Source organism: Chelonoidis abingdonii, chromosome 4, assembly GCF_003597395.2.
Source record: "Chelonoidis abingdonii isolate Lonesome George chromosome 4, CheloAbing_2.0, whole genome shotgun sequence".
NCBI classification, from domain to species: domain Eukaryota; kingdom Metazoa; phylum Chordata; order Testudines; family Testudinidae; genus Chelonoidis; species Chelonoidis abingdonii.
Genome location: NC_133772.1, coordinates 64386675 through 64406449, shown reverse-complemented (window position 1 = coordinate 64406449; position 19775 = coordinate 64386675). Strand labels below are relative to the sequence as shown.

Sequence of the window (19775 nt, the reverse complement as noted above, 5' to 3'; positions counted from 1 at the left end):
TTTGTACTTCCATAGCACTTTTCATTTCAAAGTGCTTTCTACAAGTGTGGTGGGTGTCATGAATGGGTAGCGGATTGTATTTCACCTTGGTATGATCTTGGCTGGCCTGAACTGAGGCTGTGCTTCTGATGCAACCAAAGGCACTGACTAGAATATTCAGAGGGCAATATTTATACCCCAAAAGACGTTGTGCACAATGGTCAATAGGGGTCCGGCTACTGGCTCCCACTATCCTCAAGGATAAAAAACCCAGCAGTTAGAATCCTGTTGGAATGATATGTTCAGAGGAGCAGAACTACAGGTAAATAATTTTATTTAGCAGGTGCCATGGTAATACTGATCACACTTACTATGTGACTGTCTGTAAGTATGCAGCCTTTGCTAGTAGTCTGGTTTCCAGGTGACCTACTGAACACCTGTTTTCATGTTCCTCAGTGTGTCACATCATACCAGTGTCCTCAATTCTGGGTTACATCAGCAGACCCATGCTGGGAGTGCTCCATCTTAGAATAATGTTTCATATAACACAATGTTGACTCATAAAGTAGCTTAAAAAGATGTATAAATGTCAGAAGAATCAACTGGAGATAAAAAATCTCACTCAAAGTGCAAATAGCCTGTAGAGACAACCTGTGAATGGAATAAATAATAAGGTGTTTGAAAACACACCAGGGTGAGTCCCGATAGGCAAAAGTGTTCTAAATTTAGGTCAGCTTTCTCCATACTCCTGCTGTTAAAGGCTGACTAGCTCATAATAAAGTTTCGTGCAAATGAAAGAAGTTGCAGAATGGACAGTAATCTGAGCCTGGAGGGAAGGAAAAGCAATATAAAAGCAAAATCACTGTCTGATCAGTTAAGTGAGGGTAAGGCTTGTGAAAGCTATAAAACAATTCATTCTATCCCACACTTATATTTTAACAGAGCAAGTTCATTTTCTGCAATGAGGGAACTAATTTTATGACATGATCAAGTCAGGGCCATGTGTTACTCTCCATTTTTTATAGCAATGTCTTTTGGATGAAAGAGAACACTAAGGCATCTGAATTAGGAGTAGGCTTAGTTAGGACATGCTATTTATTTCTACAGTGTCCATCCTAGGAGTATCTGAATGCCTTTCTCTGAAAAAAAAAACGACCTTTTACTAAAACAGAAAGGTCATTTTGGATCTAATAAAGTTTTGATCCAAAACCCATTTAAGGCAATGGAAAGATTGCAGTTGACTTTGGCGAGAATTTGGTGGGAATTAGGTTATTTAACTATATCAGTCAGGAGTATGAAAAATCTACACTGCTGAGTGGCATTGTTAAGGCAACCTAAGTCCCTATGTAGACAGCACTAGGTAGATAGAAACATTCTTCTGTTGCCCTAGGTACTACCTCTCGGGGAGGTGGATTGCCTATGCCAATGGGAGAAGCTCTCCCATCAGTGTAGATAATGTCTACACTGAAATGCTACAGCGGCGCAGCTGCGGTGGCACAGCTATGCTGGTATAACATTTTAAGCTTTGAATCAGGGCTGAAATGAAAATGCTGCATAATCTGACTGTCAGTTTTATGAAACATCAATATTAGTTTTTTTCGACTTCAATGCGCAAATTGAGGACATTAGCTAGCAGTGAGCATTTAAAAGTATTTACTTACTTGTGTCACAGGGGTCACATGAAGGTTAATGTTTATAAAGTACTTTGAAGCTTAAAAGTGCTGCGTATTATTAATTGATGCTGAGTGTTTGTGAAAAAATGTGTATTGTGCCCACTGTGTATGAATCTCTATTGGATGTATCATATGGTTAAAAATAACATACCCCTACCAATATTGAAATTCATATTCGCAAGGATATCCTTTTCCTCTGCCACTAAATATCGGTATGTACATCTATATTTGGGATGTTCTTTAAGCAATCAAGTACTTTTCTTGTATCACAGGAAATCCCATGGGAAGAATAAGAGAGATGAATAACAAAGTGAGAAAAGGTCAAAATTGTTAATGCACATTCTTACAAAGTATTAATGTTATAATTATCTAACAAAACAAGTGCAGTACAAGCATTGGCAGTGCAAGTTTCTCTAAACTGCCCAGTCAAGTGCCTCAATCCTAAATTGGCACAATTGTCTTGAGGGATGAGAGGGTAGTTCATTTTCCATGACTAGCCAAATCCCTGGCTTCTCTGCTGAGATGCCAAAAAGGATGATTTGTGTTGTGGGCACCTGTCAACAAGTAACTGGATTCAGTTTACATAATCTGCTAAACAACTATCAGACAGTAATGATTTTGAGTCATTACCTACTTTGACAGATTGAATAGGTAAAGCAGATGTAAAAGACTCCATATACTGTTCTACCCCATTGTCCTGAGCTATCCAATCCTTCATTCCCTTGATTTTATCATTTTAAAAAGAAGAGTAGAAAAAGAAAATGAATGTACTGTGATCGAGTATGAGCACAAATCTGTTTGTTGCCAAACTGTGTTTACTGGAAGTCATTTTGCTTTTGACTTTCTTTTGACCTAAATAAAAACATTTACAAAACCCTAGTAACCTTGAAGAAAGTGTAAATATCAAGAGCATAGCTGAGATTATTAACTGGTTTTCTGCTGACAACATCTCCGCATTTGGCAACATAAATAAACAAAAAAATAAATAAATAAAAAATCTGCCTTTCTATATGCAACATAAATATTTCCATTACCTCTTCAAAAGAAAATCTGCTAAGAGGCTGTTATATCCTACATAACAACAGCTTGCCTCAGGTAAATAATTCTTTAAAAGCTTAATTTAAGCCAGTGACACTGCACACATACTGTAAGAATCTCAATGTTATTCAGGTCCACTTATGTAGCTGAAATGAGTGACATGATTGGGGAGGATAAAACCTCCTAATCAGAATACAGTGGTATCATAATTCAGAAGCCCGAGCATCTGGTCCCTTGGTAGAATGGTGACATCTTAAGGTGTTTGTTGATTGATCTCTAGAGCTTATGAATCTTTCATTTTGTCCTAAATGGCTTTCTTTCAGGGTTTTCTTTGAAGTCAAGGTACCTCCGATAGTTGACTGCAAAACATAATTAAAATGTTATTTTCATTGCTAAAAAGAATATTAAAAGGAAGTTTTATAAATATGAATCTGAAATAATGCATGTGTCCTTCTGAAGCAGTTTGAAATTTGCCCAAGTTAAAATGGCATATAAATTTGCCATTGTGTCCCATTATTCTTACTTATTTGTCTTGTGGTAGCACATATTCTGCACCAAAAGATGAAGACCTTGTTGTGCTAGGCATTGTAAACACACATAACAAAAAGATGGGCTTCGAGTCCACAAGGCTTAGGCCCAGATCCTCAAAGTATTTAGGCTTCTAACTTCCATTGATTTCAATAGTACTCTATGCACCTGTGAGAAGTTGGCCCTTACTACCTAAATAAAAGATTATAAATTATTCTTATTTTCTTATTTTTCTGAATATATTGATTCTAATAACAATCCTTATTCAGAAAAAAGTGATGAAAATAGTGTGATGGTTTCCAGCTTTTTGTAAATAGAGGAGAAGCTTAAAGCTGCATGCCTTATTTCTTCTCCTTGGCTGGCTTCCAAAATTGAACAGTTTGCTGCTCAGAGACAACTATCTGTAGGCCCCTTTGATTGATGTTCCCCGACTGACTGATATTTGTGGCCAGCTTCTGGAAAGAGCAGAAGCAGTTTTTTTCCCCCCTCCACAACTCCAATGATTGCACAAGCAGTTTGGGTATTAGCACATGCAAATGACTATTTGGACATCTAACTAGGGTTGCCAGGCGTCCGGTTTTCAACTGGAATGCCTGGTCAAAAAGGGACCCTGGCAACTCCAGTCAGTACCGCTGACTGAGCCAGTAAAGGTCCAGTCAGTGGTGCAGCAGGGCTAAGACAGGGTCCCTGCGTGCCCTGGCTCCACGCAGCTCCTGGAAGCGGCTAGCATTTCCCTCTGGCTTCTGGGTGGAGGGGCGGCCAGGGAAGCTCCGTGTGCTGCCTCTTCACCCAGAGCTGCATCCGCAACTTCTGCTGGCCAGGAACCACCCATAATCCCTCATTTTCAGCCCCATCCCAGACCCCACATCCCCAGCTGGAGCCCTCACCCCATCCCGTATTCCAACCCCCTACCCCAGCCCAGTGAAAGTGAGTGAGAGTGGGGGAAAGCGTGCAACAAAGGGAGGGGGGCTGGAGTGAGTAGGGGGGCCTGGGCAGGGCCTTGGGGAAGGGGGCAGAATGGAGCGGACAAGGGTGTTCGGTTTCATTCAATTAGAAAGTTGGCAGCCCTACATCTAACAAGGCACTTGTTTACAAATACTGGATTGTGCAAGTGCCATGGATTTCTGCTCTTTGAAAATCTGGCCCTAAATCATCTGGGAAAGAATATCACTGAGTGTACAGCTGGTCGCATGCTGAGTGACACCCCAGAGCCTGATCACCACATTTAGCAGTCACAGACCTTGTTCCTCTGAAAGGGTTAGGAGCAGAATGTGGGTGCTGAAAAGGGAACAGATAGTAGCCTCGGTTTCTGTCTAGCCGGGGAAGCCAGTCACATCGGTGAACCAGCAACTGCCAAAACTCCTTCCAGCTGGATGGAGCTTTTAGCACTTTCTGAATGGTTAAGTCAATGCTACTTGCATGGAAGCGCTTATTGTGTATGTTTGTGTATTTTAAATGTAGGTCAGAATGGGTGCAATGCATAAGTGTGGCAATTTTACTACAGCAGTTGGTAATTCTATTTGTTTCTACTTGGAAACTGAGCTCTTTAAGCAAGAGATAGAAAGAAAGATTAAAATGTAATGGTAAAATCTGTCCTGGTCTCAGGTGGAAACTAAGGGACTCCATTCCATTTTATTTTCCATGAGAAACGATCACTACAAAATCATGAAAATTTACATTTGATTTACTCTGGAACTGGTGACTTAAATCAGTGAAGCTAAGTTCTAAATATTTAACAGCAATAGATTCCCAGCCTGTTCTTTGAGTATGCAGTATATCAAAGTGAATTGTTCAGAGGGAAGAGGGCCCACTAATGCATTGTTTTGATAAACAAGGGAATACATTTTAACGTTTGATAGACTCTTTTGTTCTAAAACTGATATAAAATTCTTTAGAAGTACAGCTCAAAACGAAGTATTATTTATAAAAGCCACTTCTTTATACAGCTGGATATGTTGTGACAAGCAATTAACAGAACTCCTACACAGCTCTGGAGATTTTTTTCAGACCTAGCTTTATTATAGGTGATTTTTTTCATCTCATGTTATAGGGGATTCAGTTAAATCCCCCAGCAACGAGACAGAAATGTTACCCCTATGTATTAACTATTCTGTGTGTTCATTATCACAAGTGCCCCTTGAGGGCAAAGCCAGCATTTGCAATATGCAATCCTTTTTCAGGGGTTTAGAGCTAGAACTTGGAAACCAAAATCTCATAGGTTATTTTTTTTTTTTAAAAAAAAGGTGTTTGAAACAATCCATAGTTTTCCTGATGTGGTAGTGGAAGCTGGAACACTTGAGACATTTAGAATGTGATAAAACACTTGAAAATGTTCTATAGAGAACAGTGCCACCTTGCCAGAGGATTGGACAAAATGTGACTTAATGAGATTCATTTTTTATCAGAATGGGAAAGAAAAGCTGGATTCTGACTATTCTTTCAAAGCTGAGAAATGTCTTGTGTCTTCTGATTTAATTTTGTTGTTTATCAATCCATACATGAGTATTGTATATAGCCAACTCAAGCATGGTCAAAGATTAATATCTGAAATTGGCTACCAGATTTGCACTGCAGTTTCTTAAGAGGCAGATAGTGCCTGTATTTACATAAATTGGTGTGGGCAGCTCAGATTCCAAATATGGTTCCCTAAATCTGCACCTAGGCACCTAAATAAGCACTTACGCATCTAATTGGACCTATTTTCTGACAAACTCAAACCAAGCCCTGGAGAAATATTTGATGCACACATACATAAAGTAGAATCAAAGATGGAAAGTTCTCACTCCACAGCCAAGAGGATAAGTAACTGCACAAGAGTTTACCTGCTTTTATAAGAGGGGGAGCTATGCTTTAACTCCTGTACGTATGCATGGGGAGCTCCTCAGCCACGCCCACCTCCTCCTTCCCCTCATACTGTTATCATTCTTGGGATTTTTTGGCCGCCTGCATTACCTCATATCTTGGAGGGGTGTTGAATAGCTGTTTGCTTCATGTTCCCGCTAGGTAAGGTCAATATTGCCACAAATCCCAAGGGTCTGGGTGGGAAGTTAGGAAGCAGTCTGGAATACCTCCCGCTCACATATACCCAAGGAAGAGGGGAAGAAAAAACTTCTCCTGTCCCTGCAAGCTCTGCACTAAACCCGAAGTGCAGGTAGAGTTCCATAAACTATAACACATGGATCTCTTCCTGGTTTCATTCCTGCTGTTGAGGAGGATGGGAATGCTGCAGTTGGGGGTTCAGAGACTGATTAGGGGGCCTGACGTCCTTTTTCACCCGGACATATACCTTCATATAATGAAGTATCAAATCCTCTGGTTGCCTGCCTCTGTCATTACATCCATTTCTCATCACATGGATTCTTGCCCAGGTTGCTGAGTAAGTTATATTTTAAAGACTAAGAATACAGGGTTATCTCTTGTTCTATGTATTTAAACCACACTCCTGTTAATAGTATCTGAACACCTCCCAGCATGGTATCTTACTCCTGTTTACCATGTCTGAAATACATGATCATTTGCTAGAACATCATGCAATCCAAAATGTCACTTTGAAGTGATATGTTTTCATTATAAAATAGTGGAGGTGTACAATCTTCCTGAAGTATGTATTGTAGCTTTTATGGGTCAAATTCTTAGCTGATGTAAATAGGTGTAGTTCCATTGAAGTAAAAGTACCTGTGGATATGGCTCAATATGTGTAGAATATATTCTATCTCAAAACCCTTTACAAAGAAGTGTAAATAGTATTACCTCAGTTTTATAAATGGGGAAACTGAGGCACTGGAGAACTTACACATGGCCACACATTAAGTTACTATTGGAGTTGATTGCAGAACCTAATTCTGATAGTTTCCAATCCCCTGCTGTTACCAGACTGCTTCCTACAGATAAGTGATCTGCCTGGGATTGTTTGCAAATTCATGCAGACAACAGGTATAAACTATATGGGCAAAATTGCATCTTCAGGAGGGTTTGCCACCATAGCCTGTACTCACAGAACTTTTCTTGAATAGACTAGGCCTAAGAGTCACAACTGCCAAACTGCTACTCTAACTTATTAGACCATACCATTATTGTAAAATTCAGTGTGCGCCTTGGTGTTGGGAGTGACCTTAAGCTAGATAGACTTTTAATTAAAAAGGTGGGAGGAGAGAGAGAGAGGCTATATAAAACAAATGGAGATACTGATAATAGAGACATATTTGGATCTCAGTGACACAGATATAAATACAAACTAACCCCCTTGGTTTAAATCAGTAACATTACTCTGTCTTTAAATCAGTGATGTTTTTCTGGATGAACTCCAGCAAAAATCTGTTCAGTAATCTTTAAATGATCTGTTTTGTTCAAAATATTACGGAAAAAATGTTAGCCATTTCAGTTAGTATCCATTCAGGTGTTCTTTCATATTCATGCTGGGAAATTTCATTTTCTTGCTTTCCTGTTTTAATGAGTAGGCATTCTCAAAGCTATTAAAACATAGCAACAATTACCTACCAATTTCTAAAAGGCTACTTCCTTATTTGAATGTATTAAGAGAATTTGTTGAAAAGAGCCCTATACGCTAGTAGATGGCAAAATATCTGATGTCAGGTGATGAAGTATAAATAAAAATCCAATATGATATTGCATTAATGATAACTGAAATTTCAACTTGCTATGTACTATTTTGAATATGTTAGTCTAATAATTTTAAGAGCATAGTATTTTACACTAGTAAATCCAATTGGTATTTTAATTTTTCATGGACTGCTGAAAATACACATGATGTTTTAAAAACATATAATACCCCAAATACATAAAACAGATGGAGCTATTGGAGTTACTCCAGTTACTCTGTGTTGGTGTCTTTGATTTCATATGTTGACTTCTGCATCTCCTACATGAATGCTAGTGTTGAAAACTTAAGAAAAGCTTAGAAATTTAAGGTGTTTTGTATAGAAATTTATTTATATCAAACAACCCATAATATTTTAATATTAAGGTTGAACAAATACTGAAAAGAATGTCAACTTTTCATTCACATTTTAAATGAATTCTCATTGACAGCATTTTCACTTCTTTTGGGTTTGCTTTTCACAAACATTCTATGAAATCAAATTACTGGCACAAATGTTTACAGAAAAATCAACTTTGGAATTCAGAATTGAAACTGTTTGCACTGTAAATCTAACTTTAAGACTTTAAGCTTAACCAGTAAGGCAACAGAAACATAGTAAATTACTTGTGTCCAATTAAACCAATTTGAATTTGGAACTGTGAGTATTATATTATCAGAGTAATTCCTGTGAATAATGAACTGTTTGTGAGTTATCCATAGGCTGAAACATATTTGCCTAATATATTATGCAATATATATTCTTATAATAAAATATTTGTTAAATTAATTTGAACAAGAAAAAAATTCATGGAAATCATGATCTGTTCATACACTTTGCAAACTGTAAAAAGATCTAAATTCACAAAAAAAATGGTTTCTTTTCAATAGTTTGCCCATCCCCTAATTAATTTTTAGCATTTTCCATCCCTCCCACTCCTTTTTTTTTTTTTTTTTTTTTACAAAATTGTGCTCTGCTTCTACAGTGTACTGCACATGGACAAACCCTCATGCCTTTGCAGAGCTCCCCTGACTTCATTGGAGCGAGCTGGGGGTTGTCTGATTGCATCACATTGCAGAATCAGGCCCTAGGGTTCCAATCCTGCAAACACAAGGCAATTAACTTGCTTGTGAGTAGTCCCATTGTTTTAGCAACGATATGCCAACAATGCACAAAGATAATTTCTTTCACCATTGAAATCCAGCCACCTCTGAGGTAAAAAGCTGTAGCTGTTTAGCAGTACACTAGGAATTTCCACACCTTATTATGTCAAAATATTTTAAACATATAGTAAATAATTGTCACAGAAATGCACTCCTTTTGTGATGCACTCTTACCCATCCTACCTACCTCCACCACTAAAGAAGTGCCAAGAGCATCTGTCTCCTTGCCTATGTAAAAATTGGTGATTCTAGACATCCATGGGAGCTGTAGTGCTAAGTGCCTTTCAAAATGGGATGCTTAGTGGTAAACTATGGCAAACAAGAGTTGTGCCCTTTGATGTAGGGTGATCAGATCAAGACAGTCCCTATTTTGGGGTGTTTTTCTTACATAGACTCCTATTACCCCTCACCCCATCCCGATTTTTCACATTTGCTGTCTGGTCACCCTACTCTGATGACAAGAACGAATTTGAAAAAGCAGCCCAAATTCAGCTGAGATAAGTTGAAGAAGTGGATGTGATCTTTATCCTAGAACCATACACACCCAATATTAGTTGCGTTTCCTGCTTTACAACCTTCTGTCTTTTCAATGTGTAAGTTTCACTCACTTTGCACAACCACTGAATGCCAGATAGGTGCAAATAACCCTACTCTGTCACTAGCCCCCATGCATTTTATGACAATATATGCCTAACGTATCTTACACTACTATTTATGTCACCACTAAATTTGGGCTAGAGGTTTCCAACTTACTCCAGGTAGAATTTTGCTGATTTTGGTTTCTAGGTCCCGAAAGAACTCCAGTTAAAGTCAGTGGGATTCCTTCCATTTGGCTCTAATGGGATTTGGATCAGTGTGTAATTTCTCCCCCCCAAGTGTATACTTAAATATGACTGTAATATAGTATAGAGAATAACATACTGGGCCAGATCCTGCATTCTGCTAAACCAGCATAGCTCTATTTATTGAGTTACATTTACATGGGATAAGGGTATAGGCCCAATATCTCTAATAAGCCCTAAAGCTCTCTGTCCATTCAGTTATGTGAAACACACATCCACTTTTAGTATATTTCACTGTAGTTCCAAAGTCTTATGTAATGACAGTTCAGTCCACATGATTCATACTGCAAATGTTTCTCTGTATATTTATTTCATGTTACCTCTTGAGATAACTTTAATGTATACTACAGTGGTACATCATTTATATATGCCTTTGTGATGCTGTTACCTGTTAAGGCTGTCTTCTCATATTTCTACTATACCACAGGCTCTTCTATACTAATTCAAATGCAGATTCTGGAGAAAACAACTCTCTTGTGGAAGCCATGCTTCATAGAAAACAGCAAATAATAAAGATTTATATCATTCTTAAACATCTCCTGGAAATGATTGAATCATAAAGTTTTTTCTCATTTTTGTTTGAATTCACTTGATAGCAATATGAAAATTCCTTCGTGTCAACGCTGAAGTCTGACTAATAAGCTTTACATTTGCTGGATCCAAACTTTTACTGTTTCTAAAGTTCTCATTCGACAGAGTCACTGAATCAGGTCAACAATACTGTCTCAATCAGATCCTCAACTATAATATGTAGAGGGAAAATGGTTTTTTATTTGTTTGTTTGGTTTTCAAATGAGAAGAATGCAATGTGCTATTTCATTTATTTATTGTTTTATCAAATTGCCAGCTTCTGAACTCATTAATACCAGCATGAATCTGGAGTAATTTGAAGCCAGAATTGTTACTCTGGTGTAAATGAGATGACAATACATTTTATATATGTTTTATTGGAATTTTCCATGGCAGAACACTGTACAAAACAATGAACACTTTTAGGAGGCAACAAAACATCATTTTTATATATAGAAAGAATGGGTAGTAAATGCCTAACACTATGTCATAACAAATGATAAGAAAATACAAAAACAAGGAAAGCAGCCTGGGGGAAAGAGAAGAAGAGGCTGTAGAGTACTGTTAGGCTGACTATCAGGAAATAACTTACCAACAATGAGTTTTATTAGTCTGTGGGATAGTCTCTAAGGGGAAAGTGGTGGAAGCTGCATCACTTGAAAAATTTAAAGTTAGATTATAAAAAAAGAACAACACACTATAAATTACAGTATAGGGAATAATCCTGCATTGGCAGGGGGATGAACTTTTGTTTTGCTAACTTTCCATCTCTAACTTGTATGACAAAATCAAAAATCCAGACAATAATTGCTTTTGAAATGAGAGCCACTATGTGACAAAAGGGTAGAAGCGTCACCTGAAGACCAGCAGACAAGGAGTTAACTCTCTCCCACAGTAGTATAGATGGGTACAATGAACCAGTCTGGGACCAGGTCCAAAGTCCATTGACTTCAAGAGGCTTTGGATCATGTCTTAGAGGTTTGAGTCTACACTACCACTTATGTTGGTATAATTTATGTCACTCTGGACTGTGAATAAGCCACCTCACCTGAGCGACATACATTACACTGACCTAAGCACCAATGTGGACAGCTATGTGAGCAGGAGATCTTCTCTCGCCAACACAGCTACCGCTGCTTGTTGGGGGTGGATTAATTAAATTGCTAGGAGAGCTCTCTCCTGGCAGTTTAGAGTGGCTATGCTAGAGAGCTTACAGCGGCGCAACTGCATTGGTGCAGCTGTAAGATATGCAGCTGTAAGCTCTCCAGGGTAGCCGTAACCGATGGGAGAGTGCACTCTCCCGGAAACCCCCTGAAGAGACAGAACTGTATATCCAGTTTCTGGAAGGCTGGGTTACAGTCTGAGCTGGGGTTTCTCCAACCTTACATAAAAACCTTTTGGGTTTTTTGTGATTATCCTATCCACATTAAGGGCCTGATTCAGATCTCACAACTAGGTAAATCCAAAACACTCCAAATGTATTCAGGTGTGACAGAATTTTACAAAGTTTGGCTGACTTCTGTTTCAGGACCATGTAGCCCACTCCAACAATTTACACATCTACGGTATTTGAATAACTTTAATAAAAATCAGATCATTTGATTCTGCTCCCCTTTCTATCAGTGTGAATCAGGTAACTCAAGCAAAGTCAATGCAGTTATACCAATGTAAGAACAGTATAAGGGAGATCAGAGTCAGGTCCAAAATGTTGCCCAGGTCTCAGAATAAGGAAACATTCTATTTCTATTAGAACCCATCAGAAAAGGTTAAGTATTTTCAGTGAAAAATTTCCAAATGAAACAATTTGATTACAAATTTTTCAATGTATTTTGTTTGTTTCTCTATGAAAAATGAAAATTTTTTCATTGTTTTCAGTTTGTGAAAACCATTTTTTTCATTTTTCATTTTCATAAAATGTTGAAAGAAAAATGTTTGGAAAAAAGGCCATTTTAATTGAAAACATTTTTGAATGAAATATTTCAACCTTTTCTAATTTCTGTCTTCAGTTACTAATTCAAACTGAGAGCTTGATTCAATTTAAACGTATCCTGTCTTTCACACTTCAGAAATCCTTGCAACTTGTTCTTTGGTTTCCATATGATGATATATATTTTAAATGGAATTATGCCCCCAAAAGAAAAGCTACTTCAGGCTATGGGTGTGAAAAACTAATTAATAGTGTAACACTTCATTATGTTGACTTCCTCTCCTTCTCCCTCCCTTCTCTCCACTATTCTCTTTGCTGGTTTAAATGACAAATTGGGTAAAATTTACCCCTATGAAGAGAACCAGCACAAGGCCTTTGTAGCACTTAAGTCTCATTTATGTCCTCAAAATAGCGTGGCCCCTTAGGTGAATTACACACACACACAAACACACACACCCCACAGCTATTAATGCAAGTCTCATTATCTAGACTACATAAGCATGCTAAGGAATTTTCACATAGGTGGAGCTCTTACAAACCAGAATTCTAATTTATTACAGCCTAGATGAAAGTTGTCTAGCATTTTGTGAAATATATTAATCAAAGCACCTTTCATTCCTTGAATTAAATTTTGGCTGTTATAGAACTTGCAGGTTTATGATTCCCAGATGCCATTTGTTTTACTATGCTTTGTAGGACATGAGATGAAAAGAAGTGAAGGTGAAATTACCAGCTGAAATACCAGTTGAAGACCTTAAAGAAGTTACATTTTACTTGGGTGGGATCACATTTCTCACTGTATATCTGGAAAAAGAAAAGACTTATAACAAATAATATTGCAACATTCCACCACTTAATATTTGATTGCGACCTATATCACATGCCATGTGTACGCACACACACAATAATAATAACAGTTCAGAATGCAATAGATTAAATATGCATACTTAGTTCATGAAAATAAGGGGCAGATAACTTAGCATTAGAACCAAGCATGGTGCAGATAGGCAGTGTTCAAGTTTTGCAGCACAGCTCTGTTAATGCAAGTGAGTCCTGACAAGCAACATGTTTATTTTTTAATGTCCAAGTGTCTCCTAAATACAGATAACAAGCATAACAAATAGTGTGGTTAATTTGGACCCAACAGGAATGCAAATTTATAATAATGATTTTAATACCTCCAGACCACCATTTGTATTTTCACTTGCCCTTTTTTTCTGAAATTAGACATCTCCATAACAGGTTCAGGCTACCGTCATTATTTTAGATATCCCTCCTTTTAGACCCACAGTACTTTATTCTTTCTATCTGTGACTGTTGTACATTACAGTGTGTGTCAGAAATGCTACATCATATCACTGACACTGAAGGGAGCTTCATTTTTTTAAAGAAATGAACTCCACATCTCATTTAACAGTGTTAGACAGAGTAGAATGTTTTGGATGTTGACCCTTTCTAGAGCTAGGGCCCCTTCTCCAGAATAAATCAGAAACCAGTTTTTACAACATCAAAAGCTGCATCGTTACTAAATATGCTGTCAACAAATACAGCTAAAAACCGTTTAGTTATACTCATAAACATCTGAAGAACAACATCACACCCTACAGTAAGGCTAGAAGAACATATAGTGAACATTTTTTAAAAATGCAAAAATCTAATTGGGTGCTGCTCCATTTCTTTACATGCAATTACTTTTCTGTCTCCCCTGCTCATGCCCCACTTTTTTGCACAAACCAGCAGTGCAAACCAGAAGCTATTGAGTCTTCCCATTCTTCTTGTAAACTAGGCTGCAAAGGATGTTACTTGTAATTATAGTAAGCACAACATGTTCAAACAGAAATGTGATTTTCAACTTGATGGTAGCCCTTTAAGATTTTGTCTTTTATGGAATTTCAGATGCTGCACAACAAACATGTGATGGTTCGTGTAGGAGGAGGATGGGAGACTTTTGCAGGGTACTTGCTGAAACATGACCCATGCCGAATAATGCAGATCTCTCGGGTGGATGGGAAAACCTCTCCAATCCAGAGCAAGTCTCCGACCATCAAGGACATGAATCCAGACAATTACTTGGTTGTTTCTGCCCATTACAAAACCAAGAAGGAGATTAAGTGAAATTAGCTTCTCATTTGACTGGGACTATATATATGTAGGTCCAAATTATCTTCTTGAGTGTAGTAAATTTAGTTCATGCTTTGAAAGGACATCAGAAAATTTAACAGACTGAAAATGGCAACCTGCTTTGAAGATCTTTGAACTGTAGAACTATTTATTTCTAGTACTGTACCTTTTATAGCAAATTATCCTTGATAGGTTAATTACTACAATCAAATAAGAAATAGACATATATTTTTAGCCAAATCATTACTCTTAAATATGTGAATGAATACTTAGAATGATTTAAAGGATGTGGTTCATGTTAAAGGGAAAACCACAGTACAATATATTTGTATGAAAAACCTGTGACATTGAGTCCATGACTGTTTTTAGGTTAGTTGGAAAAGATATATGTAGGCTGAGTGTGCAGACTGATAAAAGCTATTTGCTAATGCTTGCTGCCTACAAACTAAAATCAAAATGGACTATTTTTTATAGGTTGCAATAATAAGCAATAATTTTTAAAAAAGGATTATTGTGTGCTATACAGTTTCCTAAAAAGGCCACTTTAAAAAGTTTGTATATCCTTAAGCTACTTTGACAAAGTCAATTTTAAGATCCAGATCCACAAAGGGATTTAGGCACCTAAATCACAGATTTAGGCACCACTGCAATACACAAAACCTGCCTGGCTGCCACCTAATCCTTTGGGTGCCTAAACTCAATTTTTGTTATAAAAGTTCCCTAGGCACCTAAGTTCCTGCCTCCGGGCATGCACACAACCTCACGTCAGACATCTGGATGCCTATCTCATGCCCCAGCAGGGTCCTCAGATGAGGCTAAGATAGGCGTCCCTCTGCCTAGCTCACTCACAGCATGCCTACCAAATTGGGGTACATTCAAAGTCCCACCGGCTGAGGAAGTGGTGGCAATGCCACCTCCCCCTTAAAACATTTAGCTCAGTAGTTAGAGCACTCACCTGGGATGTAGGAGACCCGTGTTCAGTTGCCCCCCTCTGCCTTTTTGGAGGAAAGGATTTCTGAAGAGGGGTCTCCCACCAGACAGATGAGTGCCTTAACCACAATGGGATGTTCTGATGTGGGACTCCCTAAAACTTTCCTGTTGAAGCTGTTCCACTTTGGAAAAATAATTAGTCATTGGAGCACAGGTAGTGGACCCTGGGTCTCCCATCTTCCAAAGGAATGCCCCCATTTCCAGGTTCATTCTCAGTTTAGCACTCCGGCCCAATGACTAAAATTTAGACAAGGTAGAACAGCTTCAACAGGAGATACTGAGGAAGTCACACATCAGACTATCCTGTAGCCCAGCGGTTAGGGCATGTCCCCAAGAGGGGGGAGCCCCCTGTTCAAAATCCTTTCTCTCTACCAGACAGAGAGAGACATTGAATGCAGCTCTCTCATATGCTGGGCAAATGATCTAATCACTAACTATAAGGTAGGCAGGACCCCCACCTCTATCAGTGTTTCTTGCACGAAATGGCTTAGGTACCTAATCCCAGGAGAAGGTTACCCAGCTCTGGCTCACAAGCAGAGATGGGACTGCCCTACAGCCTAGACTTAGCTGCCTAACTTAGTAGAGGGTTGAGGCTTAACACACATGCCTCTTCTCAACATCTCCTTAGTTTAGGTGGCTCCCCACCTGGCATGCTGTTTTTTGTGAATCCCATTCTTAGGTGCTTAACTCTCTCTATGCCTTTTAGAGGGAGTGTAGGCGCCTAACTCAGGGTTTGTGGATTTCAGTGATTTTTCTAGGTGCCTAAAAGTTAGTCTTTGCAATGCTGACCATTGGAACGCCTAAGTTCCTTTGTGGATCCAGGCCTGAATCCACCTGGTCTTTTCATGGGTGCCCAATGACGGGAGGATATAAGAAGCAATGGTTGATTACACCAGGGGTTGTAAATGACAATGCACAAAGGATGTAGTAATGACAATGCAGACAGTGTGCATGGGCACTCCGGTTTAAATATGTTGGTTGGGTGTGAAAAATCCACTCCCCTGAGCAGTGCTGTTAAACCAACTTAATTCTCCATGTAGACAGTGCTAGGTCATCATAAGAAGTCTTCCACCAACCTATCTACCACCTCTTCGCGAGGTGGATTACCTATGCTGATGGGAGAATGTCTCCTGTCAACATATCAGAGGGAGTCAACGTAGGTAGTGTATAGACTGAAACGCTATAGTAACGCAGGCGTAGCAGCAGAGCCGTAATGCTGTAGCATTTGAAGTGTAGACAAGCCTTGAGTCAGAATGCCACCTTGTGCTTCCCTTGTGGCAAGTCACCTTCACGCTGCCCCTTACTTTGAGTTTGACTGAAAGGCACAGTCTAGCCCTACTTTTTAGTCAATTAATTGGGTCAGATATGAAAAGATCCATTGCTCACTCCTTAGAGCAATTCAGATTTTTGTAAATCATCCACATGCCTCTAAAAATATATAGGGATGGGAGCGAATGGGGGGGGGCGGGGGTTTGTCTACTTTTCCTTGTTTATATTTGGTGACTTTTGTGCCTTGTAACATCCTAGAAAAATCATTTTATAGGATTATTTGAATGGCTATACATTTGAGCAGAAATAAGTTGTTTCATTAGCAATGGAATAAACAGAAACTTTTTAAAAATATTCATAAAAGTTTTTTTTTTAAGTCTCATTTGTTGTTTGCAACATATGCCCCACTGTAATCACACACACACACACACACAAATCAAGCTGCTTACTGTACTGCTGCTATGTGCAACCAAAGTGTGACTATTGAAGAACAGGATCAGAAATTGATGCACACGGAAATTTTCAGCAGGTGATATAAACGAGACATGGATTCTGTTGAAAATCCGTTTAAAGGGACTCTCTCATTTTTGGAGGGTGGGAGAGAAGTTGAATTTGTGTTTTTTTTTAAATCAGGTTTTTAAAGTTACAATCAATGTTTTCTGTTGGTTGTCACTGTAAATTGGAATGCCTAAATATGAGTTTGATCCCCTTTCCATTAAAAATCAATGGCAAAAATGTCCATTGACTTCAGCTGGGCAGGGTCAAGCCTGGGTGAAATCCTAGCCTCATTAAAAGCAGTAGAACCTTTACCTTAACTTAAATGGGCCCAGGATTTTCCCCATTGTCCATATGTATCTACTAAATACAGACAAAGCACATCCGCTTAGTTGCTCACATTTAGAAATGATAACTGGTACCCCAAGTTGCATGTGACTTATTTTCAGTAATTTTCTATTGAGAGTAACTATTTGCATTAGCAGTAAATGAGTAAGAAGGTAGCCATCCTCAGTGAGAGCCTGCTCTGAAAGGAGCCAAGCAACTTCAACTCTCATTGAGTGGTGAGTGTTCAGCCACTCTCAGGATCATTCCCTTGGTGACACATAGGTGTAAAAATACTGTGTACAGTAGGGAAACATTTTGTTAGCAATCACACCAAGAGACCTGATTTCAAATGAACCGAGTGCAGGACCGTACCCTTCAAAATGAAGTGTTTGTGTCCAAGTTTCATTTTAAAATAAGTGACAATTTCATTCTTTAAAAAATAAATGAGGGTAGCTCTATACTACAATAAAACACCTGTGGCTGGCCCATGTCAGCTGACTTGGGCTTGGACTACAAAATTGCTGTACAGACATTCAGGTTCTGCTAGTGACTGAGCTCTGTATTCTGGTCTCTCCCCCGTCACAGGATCCCACAGCCTGACCTCTAACCCAAGCCCAAACAGCTACACTGCAATTTTATAGCCCCACAGCCTGAGCCTGTGAACCTGAGTCAACTACACAGGCCAGCTGTGGGTGTTTTATTGCAATGTAGACATACACCAAGTGGCAGGATATCAGTCAATGGAGAGTTTAAGCTGCTCATTGTTCATCAAAAAAGTCTCTCTTCTGTCTGCTTACATGCTAGTTATTTTGGGGCAGGCAGTAATAATCATAAAAGGATTTTCCTAGATTGGGTTCTTTAAATTTATTACACATTTTAAAAATGTCACAAAATCTTTATGACAGAGAAAAGCACCAGTCCTCAGTTATGAATGTGTTGTATAAGATTTATTTTGCATCTCTGGGCTTCAGCTATTCTTGGCTTCTAGAACAGCATCGTCTAACCATAGAGAGACAAGGTGGGTGAGGTAATATCTTTTAGTGGACCAACTTCTGTTGGTGAGAGAGACAAGCTTTCGAGCCAACAGAAGTTGGTCCAATAAAAGATATTACCTCATCCATCTTGTCTCCGTAATATCCTGGGAGCAACATGGCTACAACTAGACATCTTCTAACTATAGACAGCTCAGCATAGGTTAGAGCAGCACTGAGGTGACTTATGCTGGGGTTGAATCAGCCCCTGTATTCGAGAGCCACAAAGGTGGCACAAAGCCATTTTACACCTGTTCACTCCTTATACAGTTCAGCTGGATGTGTGAATTGGGCCAGTTGGGGGTGTCACACAGCACACCACAAATCAAACCATAATCATCTGTGAAAGTTTTAGTCCTGGAAAACTACAGGAAACCAAATGCCTACAACTGGGGAAAAAGAAGAAAAATGTATTCAAGCTCACAGGGTAAGTTAAAGTAAGATTGATAGGCAAACTGTTTATGATGGGACATAAATCAGCAACTACCCCAGACATTGAGGGGGACCGGCACCAATCTAAACTACACAGTTCTTTATGCTATAAAGGCACTTGCAAAATGCCTCCTATAGGCAGTTGCAGAAGGATTAGGAAGTGTGAGAAGATGCAGGGGTTTTTTGGTGCTTTAGCTTGGAGACTGATGTCAATATGGCTGGTGGCCATTATGGGAGTTATCCTCTCCCACCTGGTACCCATGTGTGTGTGCTCTTTATGCTGCCCAAGCTGGAGTTCCCAAATAGTGTACTGGGGATGAGATACCTACTACTGATCTTCACCGCTCCCCATCATTCCCTGCCCCTACACCCCTCCCCCAACTTTAGGGTTCAGACCGCTCCCTGCTATTATCCCTTCCCCGTAGACGGCACACTCCCTGGGACCAATTAAAGCAAATGCCATATCCTCTTTCCCACTCCTTCCTCCCCTCGACCAAAGGGAGGCCACAGGACCATTGGGATTCAGAACTGGCCAGAAGTGGCGTGTGATTGGGCAGATGCCTTTGGGAGGTTGTTGGACTGGGCTGGGCATGGCCCTGGCCTTTACCTGGGTGGGTTGGGTGTCTCCCTATTAGTTCTGTCTGCCTGGCTTCCCACCGTAAAAGCAGCTCTGTCAGTATCTGAGGGACCGCTACCTGCCTGGGGGCCCCAGAGCACTGAAAGGCTGCTGCCTACCTGGCAGACCCAAATCCCCAAAGCTTCTGAGTACCAGAGGACCTAGCTTCTTGAGGA

The 19775-nt window shown here is 39.3% G+C and overlaps 1 protein-coding gene across 3 annotated transcripts in view; it reads left to right on the top strand.

Moving 5' to 3' along the window:
* GAS2 (growth arrest specific 2) overlaps nucleotides 1-16859 on the top strand; it is a 138870-nt gene extending 122011 nt beyond the window's left edge. For all 3 annotated transcript variants that reach the window (XM_032775260.1, XM_032775258.1, XM_032775255.2), the window contains one exon: nucleotides 14215-16859. In XM_032775260.1, coding sequence (XP_032631151.1) covers nucleotides 14215-14433 — 219 coding nt within the window. In that variant the 3' untranslated portion in view covers nucleotides 14434-16859. The remainder of the gene's footprint in view (nucleotides 1-14214) is intronic.
* Nucleotides 16860-19775: the final 2916 nt, after the last annotated feature.